The sequence below is a fragment of the Lissotriton helveticus genome, chromosome 3_1 (assembly GCF_964261635.1).
Source record: "Lissotriton helveticus chromosome 3_1, aLisHel1.1, whole genome shotgun sequence".
NCBI lineage: Eukaryota > Metazoa > Chordata > Amphibia > Caudata > Salamandridae > Lissotriton > Lissotriton helveticus.
Genome location: NC_136061.1, coordinates 2,108,083,041 through 2,108,104,701, shown reverse-complemented (window position 1 = coordinate 2,108,104,701; position 21,661 = coordinate 2,108,083,041). Strand labels below are relative to the sequence as shown.

Genomic DNA, 21,661 nt, shown 5'->3' with positions numbered 1-21,661 from the left:
AATGAGTGGGTACAGAGGTAAGGGACTGCACACGTGGCATTGCCAAAAACTACATCCTGTGGTCATGAGACCATCTGCAGGACTGCCCTTCAGAATTGAGAACACAACTTGGCCAAAGGGCACTCTGTGCAGGCTTCTACATCTGGGTTGTGGCAAGATTTGGGGCCCACAGTACAACGGTTATATCGAGCATTTCACCTACTATTCATTCTAACTATATACAGAATATTTTCTTCTTCCATAGCGTATGTTTTATGAATCCCTCGGTTTGGAGAAGTTGTTGTTGTTTGGAGAAGGTGGTGGTGTTTTGGCCAGACTGGAAGCTTCTAAAGCTTGGGCACTCTCAAACATTTGCCCGGGGCAGCAAATAACGGATTGTGGTGTGACTGAGGGCTGCACTGATGCCAGCAGGGTGGCGGTGGGGGGTGTCTGGGTGAGTCGGGGATTGAGCAAGGAGGTCTAAAAAAGTTAAATGTATTTCCAGGTTAATGAAGGGTATTGTTTTCTGAATATTAGTGCTCCACAACTAAATAGCAGCTCATGCTGCTGTTCACCAGGGGGGGCCACATGTACAGGTCAAGAGTCTCAAGCGGACCCCAGGCCGTACGTGGAGTATCACTGTTCTAAAATCTACCTTCTTTCTGCCAATTTTCCTGGCCAATCCTATGACTTAACATCCCCTTTAGCACAGTCCGATGATACTGGTCTTTAATAGTTTAATTTTTACCTCCCAAGTAATGGTTTGTGATCCTCTGTCCCACCAAAAGATAGTCTTCATACTATTTGCATTTGTTGTTTTTAGGCTTTTCCTCAAAACCATCCAACAAATTCAAGCTCTGTTCATGAATTGCTTGTCCTGCAAGGAAGGAGGTGTGGGAGAGTCAGTGCTGTCTGCGTACTTTGTTATCTGATTCAGTCTGTGTAGTTTTCCTCAAAGGCTAGACTTCAATTTGATAGCTGGTGGAGCACCTATAGTCAAGTAGTCATGACATTTGTCTCGCTACGCCCGCAGCGTGATCAGGATTGAAGTTGTGATTGAGGCACAGTGGTGGTGGTGTGTGCACCAGCTGCTCCTGGTCCTTTCGTATTCCTTTAGGGGGAAAAAAGTATTTTTGGTAGACTATTTGCTTGTAACAGTTAATATTTTGACTGGTGAAGGTCTTGTACTATTAAGTCCGTCTGTACACTGTACCGTAATACAGTTTGCGTAGCCCACATGCAAATGCATTATCTATTTTTTTACTCTTAGTAAGTTTTGAAAGTGCTGCAAAAGCCTAGAAGTGTGACAAAGCAATTACAGCACTGGTTCAGTATGTAAAACATTTCAGTAGCAGAAAGTGAGGTGTATGCACATAAGTAGATGGCATATTTATTTATTTATAACACTTATAAAGCGCGCTAATACCAATCGGTGTCATGGCGCTGAAGTGGTAATTCCCTGAGAATGGGCAATTGGAGACTAGAGGGAAAAGAGCCATGTTTTCAGATCTTTCCTGAATGCCAGCAGGTTCTCGTTTTGTTTAAGGGTAAGAGGAAGGGAGTTCCACGCCATTGCTGCTCCTCTGACAAAACTCCTGCCGCCCCAGCGCGCCCTCCTGATGCGGGCTGTTTTAACCAGCCCCAGACTGGCCGACCTAAGTTGTCTCCCTGGTCTGTACCATTGAAAATGATCCTGAAGGAACAAAGGGCCAAGACCATGTAGTGCCTTAAAGACAATACAGAGGGCCTTAAACAGAATCCTCTTCCGCACCGGGAGCCAGTGCAACTTCTCCAGTTCCTTGGTAACTGAGGAGAACGTGGGCAATCCCCCGATAAGGCGGGCAGCCGCATTTTGTAGGACCTGAAGTTTGTTGAGCACCCCCTGTTGTGCCTCCAAAAAAAAGACTATTACAGTAATCGATGCGTGAGAGTATCAGGGCTGTCACCACCAGCAGATTAAAACATATTAAAGCAAATATGCTCGCCATGCACAGCGAGGGAGACCAGGCCAAACACCCAACCTACCACAGGCGCCCATCTCCCTGCGGACACTAAATCCACATTTAGTTTTATATTTTGCTGGTACGGCTGTATTTCACACCTGATGGTACTGCAACACCGTGCCAACTTATTCGGCCAAGTTCATACCAAGTAGGGGCTGCGACACTTAAATCAGCTGTGTGTGTGTGTGTGTGTGTATATGTATATATATATATATATATAATATATATATATATATATATATATATATATATATTCAATAACAAAGTGCCCACGAGCTTCGGGGAGCACTCAACAGCGCCTCCACCATCCAGTGCTTGTTGTCCGCCCACCTGTTAGAGACCTTAAGTTATATTTGCTGCCTGACGCGTTTCAGGGTAGGAAACCCTTTCTTCAGAGGCTTCTCGGCTTAAAATCATGGCGCTACAGCGTTTGTGTGTTCTCTACGTTCTTTTATTCAATACTGGCCCCACGTGACATCAGGGGGCCCTGCTAAGTGCAGTATGCATGCCCCATGCATTTTGGGACATGTAGTTTCACAGCGCCATAATGTACCTTTTTTTCGCCGTGTTGAAATGTCTTCAATAGATTGCAGACTCCTGTGGGTATATATATATATAATTACCTACTGGCGGTCACCAGTAGGTAGTTATAGTTAGGATCGTTTTCCATAGGAAATCCGCAGCATTCTATTGGGAATAACTTTGGCGCCGAATGAGGGATCTGCCTGTAATTTTCTTTAACTTTGCCTGGCTGCGCTCCGCTCCTTCCCTGAAAGTTTCGGGGGGATCCGTCAAGCGGGGGCCGAGATGAAAGGGGGGTCCCAAAACGTGTTTTCCCCTTCTTAATTTCCATAGGGCGGTTGGACTCACTTTTAGCCCGAACGGCTGAATGGATTTCTACCAAACTTGGCAAAATTGTAGGGACTGGTACCCCGATGTGCCTTTGCTATGTCTCAAGATATATGCTCCAGTGGTTTTTACGAAAATTAACTTTGAAAAAATATATTGGGCTACATTGGGCTATATATATGTTAGAGCCCAAATGTAGCCCAATGTAGCCCAAAGATGGCCACCAGAGACAAAAAAAAAAACAAATGTAGCCCAAATATCAGCCAGATGTAGCCCAACTATAGCCCAATGACAGAATGTCCCAGAGTGTTCTAAAGAACAACTAGAGCGCGAACAGTCTTACTTATGACAAAAGTATGGCACACCTGAAGTCATCTTGATTGGAATAAAGTGTTAACACTTAAAACATTTAATTTGCAAAGGAACAAAATGAGGGGTTTCATTTTGCCATAGAAATTTTATATTCACTCAAAAAACCATAGGTTCTACACCAGTTATAGTTAGGTGGAAATTTTACTCGCATAAAACCATTGAAATTCCCACGTTATAGTTAGTTGGACTCACTATAACTTGCGCGTGCAATGCACTGCTGATGACGTCCCATATTACATCACTCATGACATGGTCAGTGACATCACTCATGACATCACTGATGACATCTCAAATGACATCACTGTTGACATCATCCAGTGATCCATCATCCAACTAATAACCCATATACACACTCATGTAGCCAACTCATGCAGCCACTTATACACAAAGTGAGACACAGATACAGATATTTAAATATTTAAACATTACTCGCTAATATATGTATTCACTAAGATACATTTAATAAGTCAGTTAACCAATCAATTTTACACAAAAAAACATCCATTTAGACATTTATTTACCCATCTATTCTTCCATCAACCTTTAGATATACATATATAAAAAATATTTATTTTTCAGAAAGATACACATTCACTGGATGATGTCAACAGTGATATAATTTGAGATGTCATGAGTGATGTCACTGACCATGTCATGAGTGATGTAATATGTGACGTCATCAGCAGTGCATTGCACGCGCAAGTTATAGTGAGTCCAACTAACTATAACGTGGAAATTTCAATGGTTTTATGCGAGTAAAATTTCCACCTAACTATAACTGGTGTGAAACCTATGGTTGTGTGTGTGTGTGTGTCCGTGTCCCCGTGTGTCCGTGACAATGCAGTATTCTCACCCGGTTCCCCAGCTGCAAGGTCAGCCGCTCTAGCCGTAAGGCTATATTTTCTCCCACTACTTCATGCTGCGACTGCACTGGATCCTGTGGGTAGACCGGCTTGGGGGTGCGGGGGGTTTCTCTCCTGGTCCCATCCACAAGTTCCGATATATATGTGTGTTTGTGTATATACATACGCACACATATACATACACACATATACATACACACATCAGGGCTCGACAAATCCACTCGCCCGCTCGCATTTGCGAGGGAGAATGGATGAGGACGAGCTATTTTTAGGTCCTACTCGCCCTTTCTGGCGAGTAGGAAATCAAACTAACTTTTGTCTTCCGTCTTTAAAAACAGAGCAAAAGTGACAAGATAACACGATTTAAAGGCATTTTTATTGCTCACAAAGGAAATGAGCAATAAACATGCCTTTAAATCTTGTTATCTTGTCACTTTTGCTCCGTTTTCAGAGACGGAGGTCAAGTGGGTTGGAGTCAGGTCGAGGGGATTTTCCATGGTACTAGACCTGCAGGACTAGTACCATTTTTCGGATTTGTCGAGCCCTGCATATACATACACACATATACACACACATACATATATACACATACATATATACATACACATATATATATACATACATACATCTCTGGGACATGGCACCAAGTTTGAGTCCTGTAATGGCTGCTGCTTTTCCCTCAGTCCGACTGCTTCGTACGGATGGACGAGTCCTACAGTTCTGAAACGGACGACGGGGGGAGGGGGGGGAAGGCTTCTTTGGATTCGGATTGAAGAGGCACTTTGATTTTTAAAATAGTGGACAGATGTGTACCAAATATAAGTTGTTTGGCGTACTCTGCTAAGATCAAGCATGCCAATTTAAGTATATATCTGCAGAGGTAAAAAACTTAATGTGTTCGAGTTGGGTGCGGTAGGGGGGGAATGTTAATGGTGGGGGCAAGATGTACGAAAATACGTCTTACCAATTGTAGCTCAGATTGTTTATTTTTGTTTACGCCTATAACGCAAACCTCTGAACAAATTTACATCAAACTTGCCATGAAAGTAAAACTTTACTCCAAGTATGCTTGCCATATTTGACTTGTTTTTTTAAAAAAGTTTGTGACTTTGCTTTAATTTATTAATGCTTATGTTTATCTGTGCGGTTTAAAATGCAAATCATAACTCGTGCCACCCTTATGTGCCTGACTCTAAGGGAGTCTGACGAGTACCCTGGTAAATGAAAAAGTGGATTCACACAACAGAAGAAACCTGAATCTCATTGCGCAAGTATCAAATCCGAAATCAATCACACCAACTCACTTTAAGGGACCAGATTAGATTTCCATTTTGGCCACTTCCAAAATGGTTTTAAAGGTGATAGTTGAATAATCATGCTGTACTGGAGTGACACATTATTACCTTGGTGTTACCGGCATTGTGTTGCCTATGTAGGGGTATTCCAAAGTGATGAGGTATTTTTGGACATAACTGCAAATGCACCAAAGTAGTCACTACTGGTAATCTTGCACAGAGGGACCACTAAGATTACTTGTCTAATGTGGTCTTGATTATTACATTACAGCACAGTTTATATTTGTAAGTAGCTGTTGATTACTTTTATTGAACTCGAGTAGCTCCTATTGCAAGAAAGGTTTGTTAGTTCAGAATTACTTGGGTGAATAACTTTGCATCACTGTCAAGTATGCTAATAGTCATACCTGAGGTGAGGTTCTCAAACTTTAACAAAAAAAAATGTATTATGGTATAGTGACCCGGTTTTCTGATTCTATGAGGACTAATCTGAAGCAATTTAACTTTGAATACAATGTAACAAATTTATGCTACAAGAGCATCTCTTATTTCCATAGGAACCTGTATAATATCCTGGTTCACATAGGTATCTTATGTGATACCTATGCCACACTGGGAGCTGCACCGACACCCACTAACCACGCACGCAACCTGGGAGTCATCCAGGACTCCGGTCTGTCTATGACCCAGCAAGTGAACGCCGTCTACTCCTCCTCCTGCTTCAACACCCCACCCTGGCTCTGCAAGATCTACAGATGGATCCCACCGGCACCAGAAGGACAGTCACCCAGGCCCTTGTCACCAGCAGACTGGACTATGGCAACGCTCTCTACGCAGGAACATCAGCCAAACTCCAGAAACGACTAAAGGCATACAGAACGCCTCATCCTTGTCATCCCCCGCCACAGCCACATCACAGGCCACCTGAAAGACCGTCAATGGCTCCCCATCAACAAGAGGATCACCTTCAAGCTCCTCACCCACGCCCACAAAGCTCTCCACAACACCGGACCAGCGTGCCTCAACGAACGACTCCCCTTCAACACCCTGAACCGCCAGCTGCGCTGACCTCTTCCCTCGTCACCGTCCCCCGCATCTGTCAAGTGACCAGCGGTGGCAGATCGTTCTCCCATCTCGCCGCAAAAACCTGGAACACCCTCCCCATCCGCCTATGACAGATCCAGGACCAGCTGACCTTCAGGAGACTCCTCAAGACCTGGCTATTTGAACAGGAGCAGCACCTCGCCCACAAACCTGTCTGGTGGTGGCAAGGTGCCTACAGCCAGTCTGTGACCACACCAGGGTTGGTAGTTTCAGTGGACACCTCTGAGGTGCTCTCTGAGTACATGGTACATTAAATCCCACACTGGCATCAGTGGGGGTTTATTGAAAGGAGTAGTTTGGTACTAAACACTCCTGGGTTCAGAGATGCTGGTGTTGAGTAACTAGAACGGTCTAGTTTCCAGCCCTTATTCTCTCTATGGCTTCCATGACCCCTACAATATTTAAGAATGGCCCTAAATATAGTAGAGGCATATCTGTTCAAGCAGAAATGCCCACGCCTGTGGTATAATGCACCTGGTTTTATGGCTGGGAGGCCTGCTAGAGGAGTGACTTAGCGACACTTTAGGCAGTAAGCCATGTAGAATTTGTTGTTTGTATCTGCACCAGGCCATTCATGCTGCAGTGGCAGTTTGCATGGCCTATAGAACCCTCTGCAGTCCCAATACCCTGGGTACTATGGTACCATTTACATAGGACTTACAGGTGGCCTGAAGGGCCAATTGTCTAATAGTTTTTACAGAAGAAGCACTGGCACAGGAGACCTCATTGGCAGGGACCCTGTGCACTACAGTCGAAACCACATCAATGCCAGGGAAAAAGTGGGGGCTAACCATGTTAAGAGGGACTTTCTCACAACCCACTAGGCCCAATATGTTCTGGCACATTCATGGAACAAAAAGACAAAATCACAACGAATACCACTTTTAAGCGGAAATACTTTTTTTATACATAGCAGTGAAACCACATGCGTTCAGTCATAAGGACCGGACTGCCCCAAAACACCCCAAATTTGTAGCATGGTATTCTTTTTGAATACAGGAGTGCCCGATAGAAGTCCACCATTAATCATTTTTCAGCGTATTTATTGCTTTGTTCACCTGCGCAATTGAGTGTTTCTCATTAGTAAATTCTTCATTGTTTTGATTCTCTACTGGAATGTTCATTTGGTCCCTTTTGGAAATTTGAAAAGATGTCTTCAAAATGTATGATTGATGTTTGCATCTGTACATGTTGCGTTAGTCACCACACCAAAGACTAATCTGGCAGAATTGCTTACTATCTTTTTTGTATCCACCGCACCTTTGGTTTCACCCCATTTTGTTTCCTAAAACTATTTTTTATTGAACTAGGGTATACAATTTTTGGCTTCTCTCTTTTTCAGGATTACTTCAAATACTTTGTGCTTTTCCTTGCAAGTTGACCAAACTGTTTTCCTTGCTTAGGTGCTGCATCCTTTCAGGAGGTTAAAGCTTATGATATTTTTTTAATAATGTAATTGTGGTGATCGGAGTAGTTTGTGATGCTCACTTGTTGACACTTTGGAAAAGGATAACTATCCCTAGGTTTTCTTGGCTTATTACCCTGCTACTTATGCCTGGCTTTGTTAGCGACTATTGAGCAGTAGTCTTTCTCCCCATGAACTTTTTATCTTCAGGTATCTGGATATTTTGAGTGACCTGTGTAGGACTGTGATTGCTTTTGAGCCTCCAGGTGGTTACGGCTTGTTTTGAAACTAGCTCAGCTGCTTCACACTGGTGCATGTAGCAAGTGCAGGGACCCGTATCGATAGCAAACACATTAATGTGCTCATTTAGCTTATCGCATTCAAATCTCTCACAGTTAATACACTTAAGTGAGCTTTTTAAATGATATTATTGACTCTTTGTGAGAGCTATGTACAACATGTATCTTTGTAGACACCAACTAACTTTAAAAAAAATGTATTTAACAATAGACCATTTGTAACTAAGAGACTCTGTTATTGGTAAAGATGTCTGATAGTAATGCAAATGTTGACCAATCTCAGCCCAAAGTAATCTTCTATAATATCATAGTATGCGATTGCAACTTCAGATATCTCTGAAAATTGTAAGCAAATTCAAACCTAGAATTGGCATTTCAAAATCATTTTTATAACCAAAATGATCATTTAACAGAAGAATTAGCTAGGGCTCTGTTAAATATGTAGAAGTGGCACAGTATCTGATCCTAGCCGGTTCTGTTTGATCTCAATGCGTTATCTTGTGCAAATTAATATTTTAATTGTGCTTCACTTACATTGAAACCTGGACATGAGATAAAATGTTGTATTACGACCTGCTTGAATAAATGGAAATTTGTAAAGTGATGTAAATATTGAGAATGTGTTAAAGAAGTAATTTATTTCTTCTATAACAGCTTCTGCTTGACTGACTGTTTTGCTTCCTGAACTTTACTTAACATGAGTTTGTTTATCTTAGAGGAATTATCTTGTTTCGACCTGCACACTTAGCCAACAAATTTGAAGACAGCTCCGTCTCATATGCAGAAGATAAAATTTCCAGTAACCGAATTAAAACGTTCATTCAAGAGAACATGTAAGCTCAGCATTTTGTATTTCTTAGTACTTCCAATGGTAATGATTGTAAAATTTGGATTTTGTTATGTACAGCTCTCTGGTTCTGACATTTTTCTGTTTTACATTGTATTCGTCCATACTAATATTTGATTCTTGTGACAGAGTTTTGAAATGTACTTAACAAAGCTGTGTAAATTGCTTAAGACATTCATGCTTTTTGTTACATGCCATCTATCCCTGTAAACGAAGTATTAAAAAAAAAAAAATGTATTTGCATTTGTTTCTTGTAGTTTGGGTATCTGCCCTCATATGACAGAAGATAATAAGGATCAGATCCAAGGAAAGGACCTCCTGGTTGCCTATTATGATGTTGATTATGAGAAAAATCCAAAAGGCTCCAACTATTGGCGTAACAGGTACGTTTTCTGTTGAAAATCTATCAACTCAGTCAGACTGGAGGCTTTGGTGTTTTTAGGTCGGGCCTAAGGGCAGCACACATGTGCTGCTTGCTCTGTGAGGCATGCTGTATCGGGGTATGCTCTTGAAGCCCCGCCCACTTGTCATTGGCTTATGTTATTACCCTTTGTAAATGCTGGCTTCTGATTCGTACATAGGCTTGTTACTACCTCCTTAGTACCGCCTTGACTTCACGTGGTGAAGTGTGGCTCACCAATTAGAGCGGCAGACCCTGAGGCAGAGGTCTGGCCTGGGACCAGGGTTCAATTCCCGACGCGGCAGGGTCTTGGGCTCATTGTCCACGGACTCGATAATTCTCGCCCAGGTGCCTACTCTAATCATGGGTCCCACTCTGCAACTCTGGGCAATAGCTTGCTTAATCTCCACAACTGCCCCGAAAGCGCTAGGATGCCTGGCCTCACCTTGGAGGTGCCCAGTAAGGGGGCATCTCGCAGGGAAAGCCAGGAAGGGTTCCACAGCGGTATACAGGGCCAAGATACCTTTCAGGTGATAGTGCGCTTTACAAGTATGTGTATATATGTGTGTATATATATATATATATATATATATATATATATATATATATAGTTGGATTCCCAACACCAGCAAACGCAGCAAGGCAGCCACGCACGCAAGCAGGAACCAGCTAGACCCTTGAAGGTGCAAAATTTTCTTTATTTAAATATAGCCCAGCACCAGTCCACCATGACGCGTTTCGGCTAGGGATAGCCTTGATCACATGTCAGCGTCAAAGGGGCTGACCACCTATTTAAAGTGCAAGAGGTGCCATCACATGTCATAGAAATCAAAGAAATACTCTTGATATTATTTATATATATATATATATATATATATATATATATATATATATATATATATATATATATATATATATATATACACACACACTTTTCTGTTACACGGAACTCTTTACAAGTTGGTGATCACTATTTCCTTTAAAGTTCCCTATTTCACCCACTGCATCATAGCACACGCCTGCTTTGTTTTAAATAGTTAATACATTTTAATTCAAATCCACTGTGGCTGCTACCACATTCTCCCCGATCCCGGGATTGGCAGCAGCTTGTAATGTGTTAGCGGCGCGCCATGTGCGCTTTCACTGCGGCTGCCCCAGCACTCCTGGGATGCTGGCAATGGTGGCTGCTTCTAATGTGTTAGTAGCCTGCCATGCTCACTGACTCTCTCTGCATACGTAGCGCTGACTATGATACCCAGAGCGCCAAAGGTACATTGTTACTCTTGTTGTTTTTACTTGCAATTAATAAATTACAACGCTTTCATCTCAGAATGGTGACATCTTGTAATGTTAGCAGCGCCTTCACTGTGGCTATCTACCCCCTTCCCCGGCAGTCGCGAACGCCGGCTGCTTCTAATATTTGAGGAGCGTGCCATGCTCACTGCCTCTCTTGGCATCTGTAACGTTGACAATGGAACTCAGAGCTCCAAAGGTACATTGTTAACTGTTTTTGTTTTACTTTGCATGTATATAGCGCACCAGTTTGCTTTCAGGATGAATTAATTCATTACGCTTTCATCGCATAAATGACAATTATCGCATATAATGCAAAAGCAGATACATTAAAAGTGGCCAGGTATTCTCAGAAGTGAAGATGTCTAGAGAGATGGTAAAGGAGTTGAGATAAATGTAAACTTCCCTAGTGCCATAAAGGCGATCGAATGGATGTATGTACATACATATGTAGGTCTATAGGTATGTACGAGTATGTGTATATATCCACATCATAAGTGCCACACGGAAACTCTTAATGACTGGTGCATCCAAAGTGAGCGTGGCTTCACAAACCAATTCAAACTACAAGTTTCATTGGAACAAACTGGAGCACTCAGCAGGTTCTGCACAAATAATTTACTTGACATCCATTAAACACATTTTGCTCCCTTTCTCAATACTGGTTAAACATGTGTCTTGAATAGCTCCCATTAGATAAACATTTGTGGCAAAGAAAAGAGGACTGCACTAGTTCCTGTCCAATACTTCTTTTCAAGCGGCCATATTTGCATGTGTTGTCCAATATTTGTAATCCCGGTGGAAATGTCACATATTCCGCTGAAGCCAAAATGCCTGCATTCCTGCAAAAAATTTTCTCGTTGACCATAATGCATTCTTTTTTGATAGCAAGAGAAGTAGGAAGAAATATAAGACCTTTTATAGCCTGAGTCCAACACTGCATACCACCTACCTTGAAAAGATATTTGACTGCAGTGCTTTCATTATTTTGTAATGTGCTAAAAAGCAACTGCCAGCACATACTTCTAGTCATCTGAGAAACTACTAACAGCATGAAATGATTTTATTTTAATCCAAATTTTATTCTAGAGGAATGTTGCTCAAGTCACATTTCGATCATGTGCTCATTTTAATTTAGTCACATTTTTGTAATTCTGTATTAGTATGATTAAAGAGCTTGTAAGTTGTAGAAGTAAAGACTTTAGATTGGCCTCTAAACTGTACATAATATACTGATGAGAAAAACCGCTACATTATGTGAAAAAAAATAGAGAAAACACAGGGTAAAGCGAGAAGGGTATGACCCCGTACGTCCCTTCACTGTCAAGACATCAATACAAAATGTGTACTGTGGCTATTGTTTAGGAAACTGTGTAGTGTACTTAGCGCTACTATTCTTTAACAAATACACGTTTTAGGATTATCCTGAGAAGAGAGAACTCAACCGAAGTTTATTAACTAGGAAAGGTATTCCTTAGTGGAAGAAGAAAGCTCTCACACTTAATAGTGTCATGTTTCATCCTAGGAGTCCTTGATAACACTAAATGTACCTGAGTGGAAGATTCGTATTAAATCACTCAAGTGTGTCCTACAGAATTGTCTGTGTAGGGGCTTGATACCCTAGATTTTAGGGGGAACCAGCATGTTGGTCACAGGGGGGGGTGTACTTTAGTCACACATTCATCAAAATGTATGCCACTTGGTACTACATCCGTTCAGCCCGTAAGATAATCTCCCACTTTGGTGCATTTAGTGTTATCTAGGAACACAATTTATAATGACACTACTGATCCACATGCCCTGATGAATGTCCCAGACTGCTAAGGCTAATCTAGTTCGGCAGAAACATGTTGGGAGACAGGTTTTAATCATACCTAGTTCCGTTACAGTCTTCGAGGAGGTTAAGTAAGTCTCAGTGGCACTGTCCTACCGAGGTGGGGAGAGTACTCCTATGATGAAGCATGACACTATCAAGTGTGTGAGGTCACCTCTTCCACGAAGGATGACCTTTCCAAATTAATAAACATAATTGAGTTTTCTCTTCTAAAGATAATCTTTAAACGTGCATTCATTAAAAAAAAGACGAGAGATTACTTAAATAAGGTAATCAAAATTAAAAATGTGTTTTGTTTTTAAAAATTAGATTATCTTGAAATGTTTTTAACTCAAAACGAAACCTATGCCTCCTTAATGTCCAAGAGTTGATGTACTTACTGAAGGAGGTCTATACCATGTAGTTTAAAAAAATATATTTTTATTGGTTAGCTTGCAACTTGTGGGTACACAGTTCCGCAAAGGAACCCAACCAGATCTGCTATAATCATATAGTAGTACAAGCATTTTGTTTCTTAGAAGTACAACAGCAAACCTAACCTTGTCACCACCCCCCACCCTGCCCCGTGCTGCGATCACTATTTCGAGACACAAAGCAACTTGCTCATCATAATTATGGCACTTTTCACAAGTATTATCTAGCCTATACAATCCTTTTCTACCCTCGCATTTATGCATCATGCCTGCTGCAAAGTCAGGGTTCCCAAGTAGGTAAGTGGTCTGCCGCTCCTTGCAGTATATCAAATCTCGGATCCACTTTTGAACGATTGGGGTAGTTTTGGCGCCCCAGCATTGTCACAGCCGGCTTTGCAAATAGTGTTGAGACAGCGACAGTTCGCCTGTTGCATGGCTTGAGCTTCTGAACCATCCCCATACTTCAGGAATGCCCACCACATTTTCTAACACAACCTCAGTAAGCACTCTTGTTACTTGATTCCAAAATGCAAATATTTTAACGCAGCTCCATGCGAGATGCATAAAGTCAGCATCATCCTGCCCACATCTGATACAGCTCGCATTATCCCCTAGGCCAAACTTCTGCAATTGACTTTGCTTATAATACAGCTGGTGCAGATATTTGAAATTAATGATACGGAGATTGCAGTTTGCCATCAGTTGGCCAGTCAGCTCGCAGCAGAACTGCCACTGTTCTAGCGACAGATGGGACCCTAGCACTGCATTCCCTTTATTGAATGAAGGATGTTCAGTGAGTTCACTCTCTCATTGACTCATTGTACAGTTTTGTTATCAGACCCCCTACGTTCTCCCCAGCCAGCACCACCACCCTTGTTTTCGGCTCTGCTGGATAGTCAGGGAAAATATCTGACCGCCTGCCTTACCCTAACGTATGTAAAGCCCAGCATTACGCCATGATCCCGCCCAGCTCGCAGCTGCAGGAGTGATCGGAACTGGCCATTCTTATACAAATCTCCCAACTGTCTGATCACTGCCGCCCTTAGTGCCCGCAAAGCTGCCTGCTCTTGGGTTGCAGAAATATCCGGATGCGTAGCAATCTGTAGCGCCGGGGCATATAGATAATCCAGCTGGGCCTGCTTAGCCAAAGTCTTCCATGGCCATGCAGTGCATCTAACAGAGTTAATTTCAGATGTCGGACCCCCCCCCCCCCCCTCCCAACAGCACTGCTGCCTTCAGAGGAACCGGGTGCACAATGTCTACCTCAGTCGCAGCATGTGGCAAGAACCGCTGTGGGAAGTACTAATAGTGTGCAAACTGCGCCTGAGCACACCAATAGTACAACCGCATATCAGGTGCCTCGAAGCCTTCCCGATCGAACAGTTGTGTAAGCATGCCCCAACTGCATCTGGGTTTCTTGCCTCCCCAAACAAGGGTCAGTAGGGCCGTCTGGAGTGTATTGAGTAGTGCAATAGTCAGCCGAATGGGGATATTTTACAAACCAATAGAGGAGTTTGGGCTATACCATATAGTTAATGCAAAAATATTTGCTTTTCGTCTGATACAGACCTCTAGCCTCCGATTCCTTCCCTTTGAATTCCCCAGGTGTCTGTGTAGATCTGGAGGAGCTTTCTTCGATCTTGTAGGTGGAGGCAGCTCTGCGTGGAATCTTCAGCGTTGTCTACACCGGAAGTTGGAACACCATGGAACACAAGATGGCCGCCTGGTAGGAGCTCCTGTGAAGAGCTCCCAGTGCTGGGGATCCTGTTTCGGGCTTTATCCCGTTTAGCACCCGTTTAGCACCCATCAGAACGCTGAAAAAGTAACTTGAAGAAACAAACAAGTAACTGGATCACCACAAGTAACTGGATCACCACAAGTAACTGGATTGCTGACCTGATTTACGGAGGCTGGAGCCTGGGGTGCATCGCGACCTGCCACTGGACACTCGCCTCGGGCTCCCACATCGCGTAGCCGGGACTGGGCGGCTGGGGTTCAGCGAGACTGCAGAGCCAGAGTTGATCGACGAGTCAGGCGGTTTGGCGGAGGTCAGTGCCTGCAAAGCCCCGTGACCTGCCTCTGGTCATTTCCCCCGTCGAGCAGCCGGGACTGGGCGGCTGGGACTCCGGGAACCGGCTGAGCCTGCACCGTGGTTGGCCCTGGGCGGCTGGGGCTCCAGGAACCGGCTGAGCCTGCACCGTGGTTGGCCCTGGGCAGCTGGGGCTCCAGGAACCGGTTGAGCCTGCACCGTGGTTGGCCCTGTGATCGGCCCGCACCACAGCTGAGGATTCGTAGCGGCTCTGGGGAGCTGAGGGAGGCAGAGGCGCGAGTTGCGGCGCTGGTTGCTGCGACCGGCGGGGTCTGGCAGAGAGGAGCCACCCGTTGTAAACGCGGCGGCCTCGGAGGACCGGGAGCCCCCCCCCCGCCCGATCCGCGGCGGAGACGAGGGCTGTTGCGCTTTTATTTAGGGCTGCTGGTTTTTATTTATTTATGGTGAAGCAGTGGTCCCGGCTCCACGGCGGAGGAAGCGCGGCGGCATCAAAGGGCTGGGAGAGGCCCCTCCCCCCCAGCGCGCTCCTCGGCAGAAGGGAGCTGGTACCAGATCGTTGCGATCAGCTCACACCTCGGTCCTCAGACGCGGCCCACTAACGGGACCAGGAGGGTCGTCTGAGGAGTGGAGCCTGCCATCGGAGGCTGGAGAGACAGAGACATTGGAGGGCTGTGGGAGAGACCCCTCTCCACCTCTGTATTCAATTTGATTAAGCATTGTAACAGCAACCTGACCATCTATGCTGGCAAAATCAACATGCAATCGATGCAGCTGGCCTATAAGGTATTTATTTATTTCGCCCCACCCGCCTGCTCACATCTTAAACTATCTCCTTTGTGCAAAATGGCTGGGGCCATAAAACTGTAGCAATAAATCTCACTGATCCCCCTGATGTCCACGAGGCTCTTCAGCTCAACTCCTCCACACAAGTCCACTAGAAGTAGAGATAAGCTCCCCTCCTCAGCATACTACGAGCTGGGCTTGCTCTAATTGAAAGTGAACCTGCCCTCCCTGATGCACAAAGTAATAGCAACTGACAGAGGACTAATCTCTCGATCTCCCCTAGCGGTTCGGCCATCTTAGACTGCCTATCCCTGGCGACCATCATGGACTAGTCATTCCTCTCGAGTAAAAGTTTGCCTTACTACAGTGGTACTTTATGTATATGCCTAGTTGTATCTTGCACATCTCACTTTTTCTTCAAATGTAACGCACCGACGCTACCTCATATAGTTACATCATATATTTACACATCCCACTTTTTCTTCACCCTATGCACCAATTGCTACCTCATATATTTGGGTTGCTCACTAGGGTCACTTTAGGTCTCATATAATTTTTGGTTGTAATTGTATTTTGCTGTTGACTCATATACCTCCATTTATTTTTGACTACACACTATTGTTAGATAGCATATAACTTGGGGTGCAACTTTATATTGCTAATGATTCATGCACCTCATCTATTTGGAAACACCCATTTTTGCCTTTTACGGTGGTATTATATGTCTATAATCCCAATGGTATACTGCACATCCCACTTTTCCTTCACCCTATGCACCAATTGCTACCTCATGTATTTGGGTTGCTCACTAGTGTCACTTTAGGTCTCATATAAATTTTTTTTTTTTTACTGTTATTAGGTTTTGCTACTGACTCATTTATTTTTGACTACTCACTATTGTTATATAGCATATAATTTTTGGTGCAACTCTAACTTGCTACTGATTCTTGCACCTCAGTTATTTGGAAACACCCATTTTTGACTAGTCACTATTGTCACTTTTGTTTTCAGGTATATTATTATCTGCATGGATATTTCAGTCTAGTATATCATCAGTATTAAACCTATAGTCCATGCTGTACATGTTTGTTATCCACTACGACCTCATTGTAATGCACTGATTAATTGTTCATATTGACCGGTTACACTTAGGTAACCTGCTCCCATTTCAAGTTTCTTTCCCCTATACACCATTTACTACCTCACATACTCGGGCTGTTCATTAATGCCACTGCTCTTACATGCAATTGGGTATTAGTGTATGTGTTTGTATTCTGCACCAGTTTATCATTATTGTGCACTCTACATCTGTTGTCACATGCAATTGGGTTTTAGTGTATGTGTTTGCATTCTGCACCAGTTTATCATTATTGTGCACTCTACATCTGTGCATCTGTTGTTGCATGCATTGGGGTATTAGCGCAAGTGTTTGTATTCTGCACCAGTTTATCATTACTGTGCACCCTACATCGGTGCAATACGCACCCACTACAGATCTTATCCCTGGTGCATTGACTACTACCGCATACACATTGACTGCCCACTAGTGTCACTTTCACTCCATGCAACCAGCGATTACTGAGCACCCTCCCACACCTACTGACTCTGTCACCCCATCATGGAGCTCATCGGCAAGCACACATACAGAATCAACTACCCACCCACACTCACCAAAAAAGCCGCTAAACGCTTTAAACACAACCTTTTGAGGTCCCACCCGGAAATACCCTTTGCAGACACCTACTACTCACCGGTTAATGGTGCCGTAAACATTGATATCATCTTCCACACCGCACGCAGAGCCCAATGGAGGAAAACGTTCCTCTCTTTACTCACCGTATCCAATTCCAGGAAATCCGCTCATGGCCTAACACTATCCATCACACCATCCCAACTCTTCCCAGGCAGAACCTCCATCACTATCTACAACAACGGGATTGTCCTAATCCAATCCACAGACAGGAACCTGGAACTACTAGACAACCTGTTCCATACTTTCTTACAGCACCTTTCCAATCCGCGGACCCCGCTCAGTCCGATCACCCTTGACTTCACAGCCCCCAACCATAACGATGCTAACACAGCTCAGTCCCTAAACGACACGCACCTCTCCTCCACCACCGGCACCGTCGTCGTCCACCCACCTACTGTAACGACCTCACACTCCTCAATCACAGACTTAGATCTCTCCCCGACATACACCAGCAGCACCCCCTCCAGCCTCACCAACGCCATGACACCCATTCATATTAACCCCTCAATCACAGACTTAGATCTCTCCCCGACATACACCAGCCGCACCCCCTCCCGTCCCACCAACACCCTGACCTCCATTCATACCACTCACACTTCTCTCCCCCCTGACACCACAACCCCCAACTACTACGCCTCTAGCATACCTCAGCCCCAAATGGACATGCACCTCTCCTCTACCAACAGCACCTTAGACATACACCCACCTACGGTAGATACCTCACACCCCTCAATCACAGACATAGATCTGTCACCCATATTCACCAACCGTACCCCCTGCCCCCTGTCACCAGCCCACACTCCCATTCTTTTCACCCATGACAACACAGCTTCCACCCACAAGCTGCCCAACCGAGTTCAGCACCAGACCGACGCGCACACAGACAATCCCCACCCTTTATCCCCCCCAACTTGAAGCCCCCACTTCCACACATTAACTAATGATTCTGAGCACGCCACTATCAATTCAACTCCGCCTCCGCAAAAAAGAACCTCATACAATGACACTCCCCCCCGATTCTCACCCCCATTACCCCACATGCGCCCCCATCACAACTAACTTACGCCCATCCTCCACTATGCACTCTCCACCTACCACCAATACCCTCCTCCATTCTATGTCATCCTACCCCAACCCTCCAATACCCATCACCAACACAAATCCCACATCCGACCACGTTATGGCCTCCCTCCTCCAGCTCAAAGAAGACATTCACATCATCAAACAACTACTCCGCTCGCATTCCAGTCACTCCTCACCCACCACCCTCCACCCTCCTCAAGCTCAAACAAGACATTCACATCATCAAACAATTACTCTGCACACATCCCGGACACCCCACACCCGCCTTCACCAGCACCACCCTTCCTAACAGGACCTCCACTCGGGCGGCTGACTCTCGCACTCAACGCCCCCCGCACTGGATCTCCATCCCTGTTCGCAATCGGGAAAACCGCCCCCATCGTACCTGCAACACACTATCGGACCTCGACACAGTCACCCTCCTCCGCTCCTACGACCCAGCTCCCCTTAACAACATACCCTCCACCCTCCGCGCCATTCCAACGATTCATCCAAATCCCCTTAGACCCCCACGCAAAACAACAGAATCTCTATCCTTAGTAACCTGAGAAAAGTCCCCCTCTCTAGAACCCCCTGCCACCCTCGACACACCCCGTCTCAAATGCACCCTCCTCAACTGCAGATCGGCCTCTAGGCACTCCTCTGCAATCGCTGATCTCATCTTATCACTGGACATAGACCTCATCATCATGACTGAAACCTGGCTAACTGAATCTTCTACACCCATACTGGACATACTGGTTCCCCCCAACTACCACATCACCAGATTAGACAGGGTTGGTCAAAAAGGTGGGGGAATTGCATGTATACACAGGAGTAACCTCTCTGTCAAGAAAGTAACCTCTCCCTCCCTACCCTCCCCAACCTCCTGTGAATACATTTGCCTTGATATTCTCAGTGAGGGCAAACCGATATGCTCTCTCCACGGCATTTACCATCCACCAGGGGACAACTTTACCTTCGCGCAACAAATTATGGATTTGATCACCACCAATTCGGGGCGACAACTCACACAAATATACCTTGGTGACTTTAACCTCCACTGGAACGATCATAATGACGCGGTGGTGAATAGTCTTAAAAACTTCCTTGACGCCCTTGACCTCACCCAAATATGCAACAGCCCGACCCACGACAAAGGCTCTATCATCGACCTTATCATCGCCAAAGAAGACTCTATCCAGCTCGAATCTATCAAACCCTGTGACTGGTCAGATCATCACATTGTCACGTTCTTCATCAACGAAAAAGTCAAATTTAACCCGGTTCAATCCTTCAAACCCAAAGTCTGGAAAAGAGACTTGAAAAAACTCAACCCAAACTCTCTACCTCCCAACAGCTGCAATATATTACTCCCTCCCACTGGCGTTGCGGATGTCCAAGCCTTGACTGATCACTATCTCAACGCTATGACCTCTTTAGTTAATGAAGCTGCACCTATGCAGCTAAAAAGAGCATCCGCAAAAATGTCAAATCCTTGGTACAACGGGAGTCTCAACGACGATAGACGGGCCATGCGAATGGCAGAGCGCACCTGGAGATCAGCTCCCTCTGCACTGCACCTAAAAATGCTGAAGAAAAAGAGAAATGCCTACTTCAGGAAAATAAAACGCACAAAATCGGATTTCTTCAGCCGTCAGCTTGACCAAGCCAAAAACCGCCCGAGAAAGCTGTTTGAGCTAATCAGAACGCAATCCAAGGATCAACCCCAACCACTCAGTACTCTGGGCGAAGCACCCTCCTGTGAAGACTTTGCCTCTTTCTTTATCCAAAAAAACAGACAACATAAAGATCGATCTCCTCATTGACGTAAGTCTCTATCCCAAACCGCTCTGCACAGCACCCGCTGAACCAAAAAACAATGCTACATGGTCATCCTTTGCCACCTACTCGGAAGAAGAAATTGGTAGACTGCTCAGCACTGTGAAACCAGCCAATCACCTCTCGGACCCCCTTCCTGCCAACGCTGTCAAAGACCTTACCCCGTCGCTCCTCCCACTTTGGACTAAAATCATCAACAGCTCTCTTCAACAAGGGACCATTCCCGACTCCCTCAAAGTTGGACAAGTCACACCTCTACTAAAGAAACCTACAGCCGACCCCTCTGATCTAAATAATTACCGTCCCATTACCAATATTCCGACTCTTGCCAAACTACTGGAAAAATGCGCACAAACCCAATTGACTAATCACATTAATCAGTTTGATCTACTCAACACTCATCAATCAGGCTTCAGAGCGGACCACAGCACAGAAACTGCTATGATACACATAATTGACGACGCCCTCCAAATCCTAGATCAAAACAATACCTGCCTCCTTATCCTTCTGGATCTCTCCTCCGCATTCGACACTGTCAAACATGAGAACCTACTTGATCTATTAAACACAAGAATGGGTATATCTGGAACTGTGCTCAAGTGGTTCACGTCCTTTCTACACAACAGAACGCAGAAATTCAAGAGTAACAACTTGATGTCTTCTCCAATACCGGTATCGCTAGGCATCCCACAAGGATCCTCCCTATCCCCAACTTTGTTTAACCTAGTCATGGAACCTCTCACCACCTTGCTACAAGCATCCAATGTTCGATTCCACATGTATGCCGATGACACCCAACTTTATCTCAAAGTACAATCACCCAAAGACATTATGCTCTTGAATTCAACGATCAGAAGCACCCAAGCATGGTTGGCCGCTAATCATCTCAAGCTCAATGCTCTTAAAACAGAGTTCCTCTTGATCTCACCTCCTGCGAAGATCACTACCACTCAAATCTGGCTTAAACACTTAACTGCACTCATTGTTCATCCCACCATTGTAGACTCAGCAAAATCTCTAGGCATAACACTTGACACCAACCTCAACATGCAGGAACACATCAACAAAGCAACTAAAGGGGCGAACTACCAGATCAATACCTTAAGGAAACTCAAACCCTTCCTTCCAGCCAAAGATTTCCAAACTGCGGTACAAGCTTTAGTCATCCCTCGAATAGATTACGGCAGCATCGCCCTCTGCGGTCTCCCCCTAACT

At 44.7% G+C, this 21,661-nt stretch overlaps 1 protein-coding gene across 1 annotated transcript in view; it reads left to right on the top strand.

The window, feature by feature from the left end:
• Positions 1-21,661, top strand: part of PDIA3 (protein disulfide isomerase family A member 3) — a 94,185-nt gene that overhangs the window by 23,500 nt on the left and 49,024 nt on the right. The window contains exons 6-7 of the mRNA XM_078683283.1: positions 8,886-9,002; positions 9,274-9,399. Of these exons, the coding sequence (XP_078539409.1) occupies positions 8,886-9,002; positions 9,274-9,399 (243 nt within the window). The remainder of the gene's footprint in view (positions 1-8,885; positions 9,003-9,273; positions 9,400-21,661) is intronic.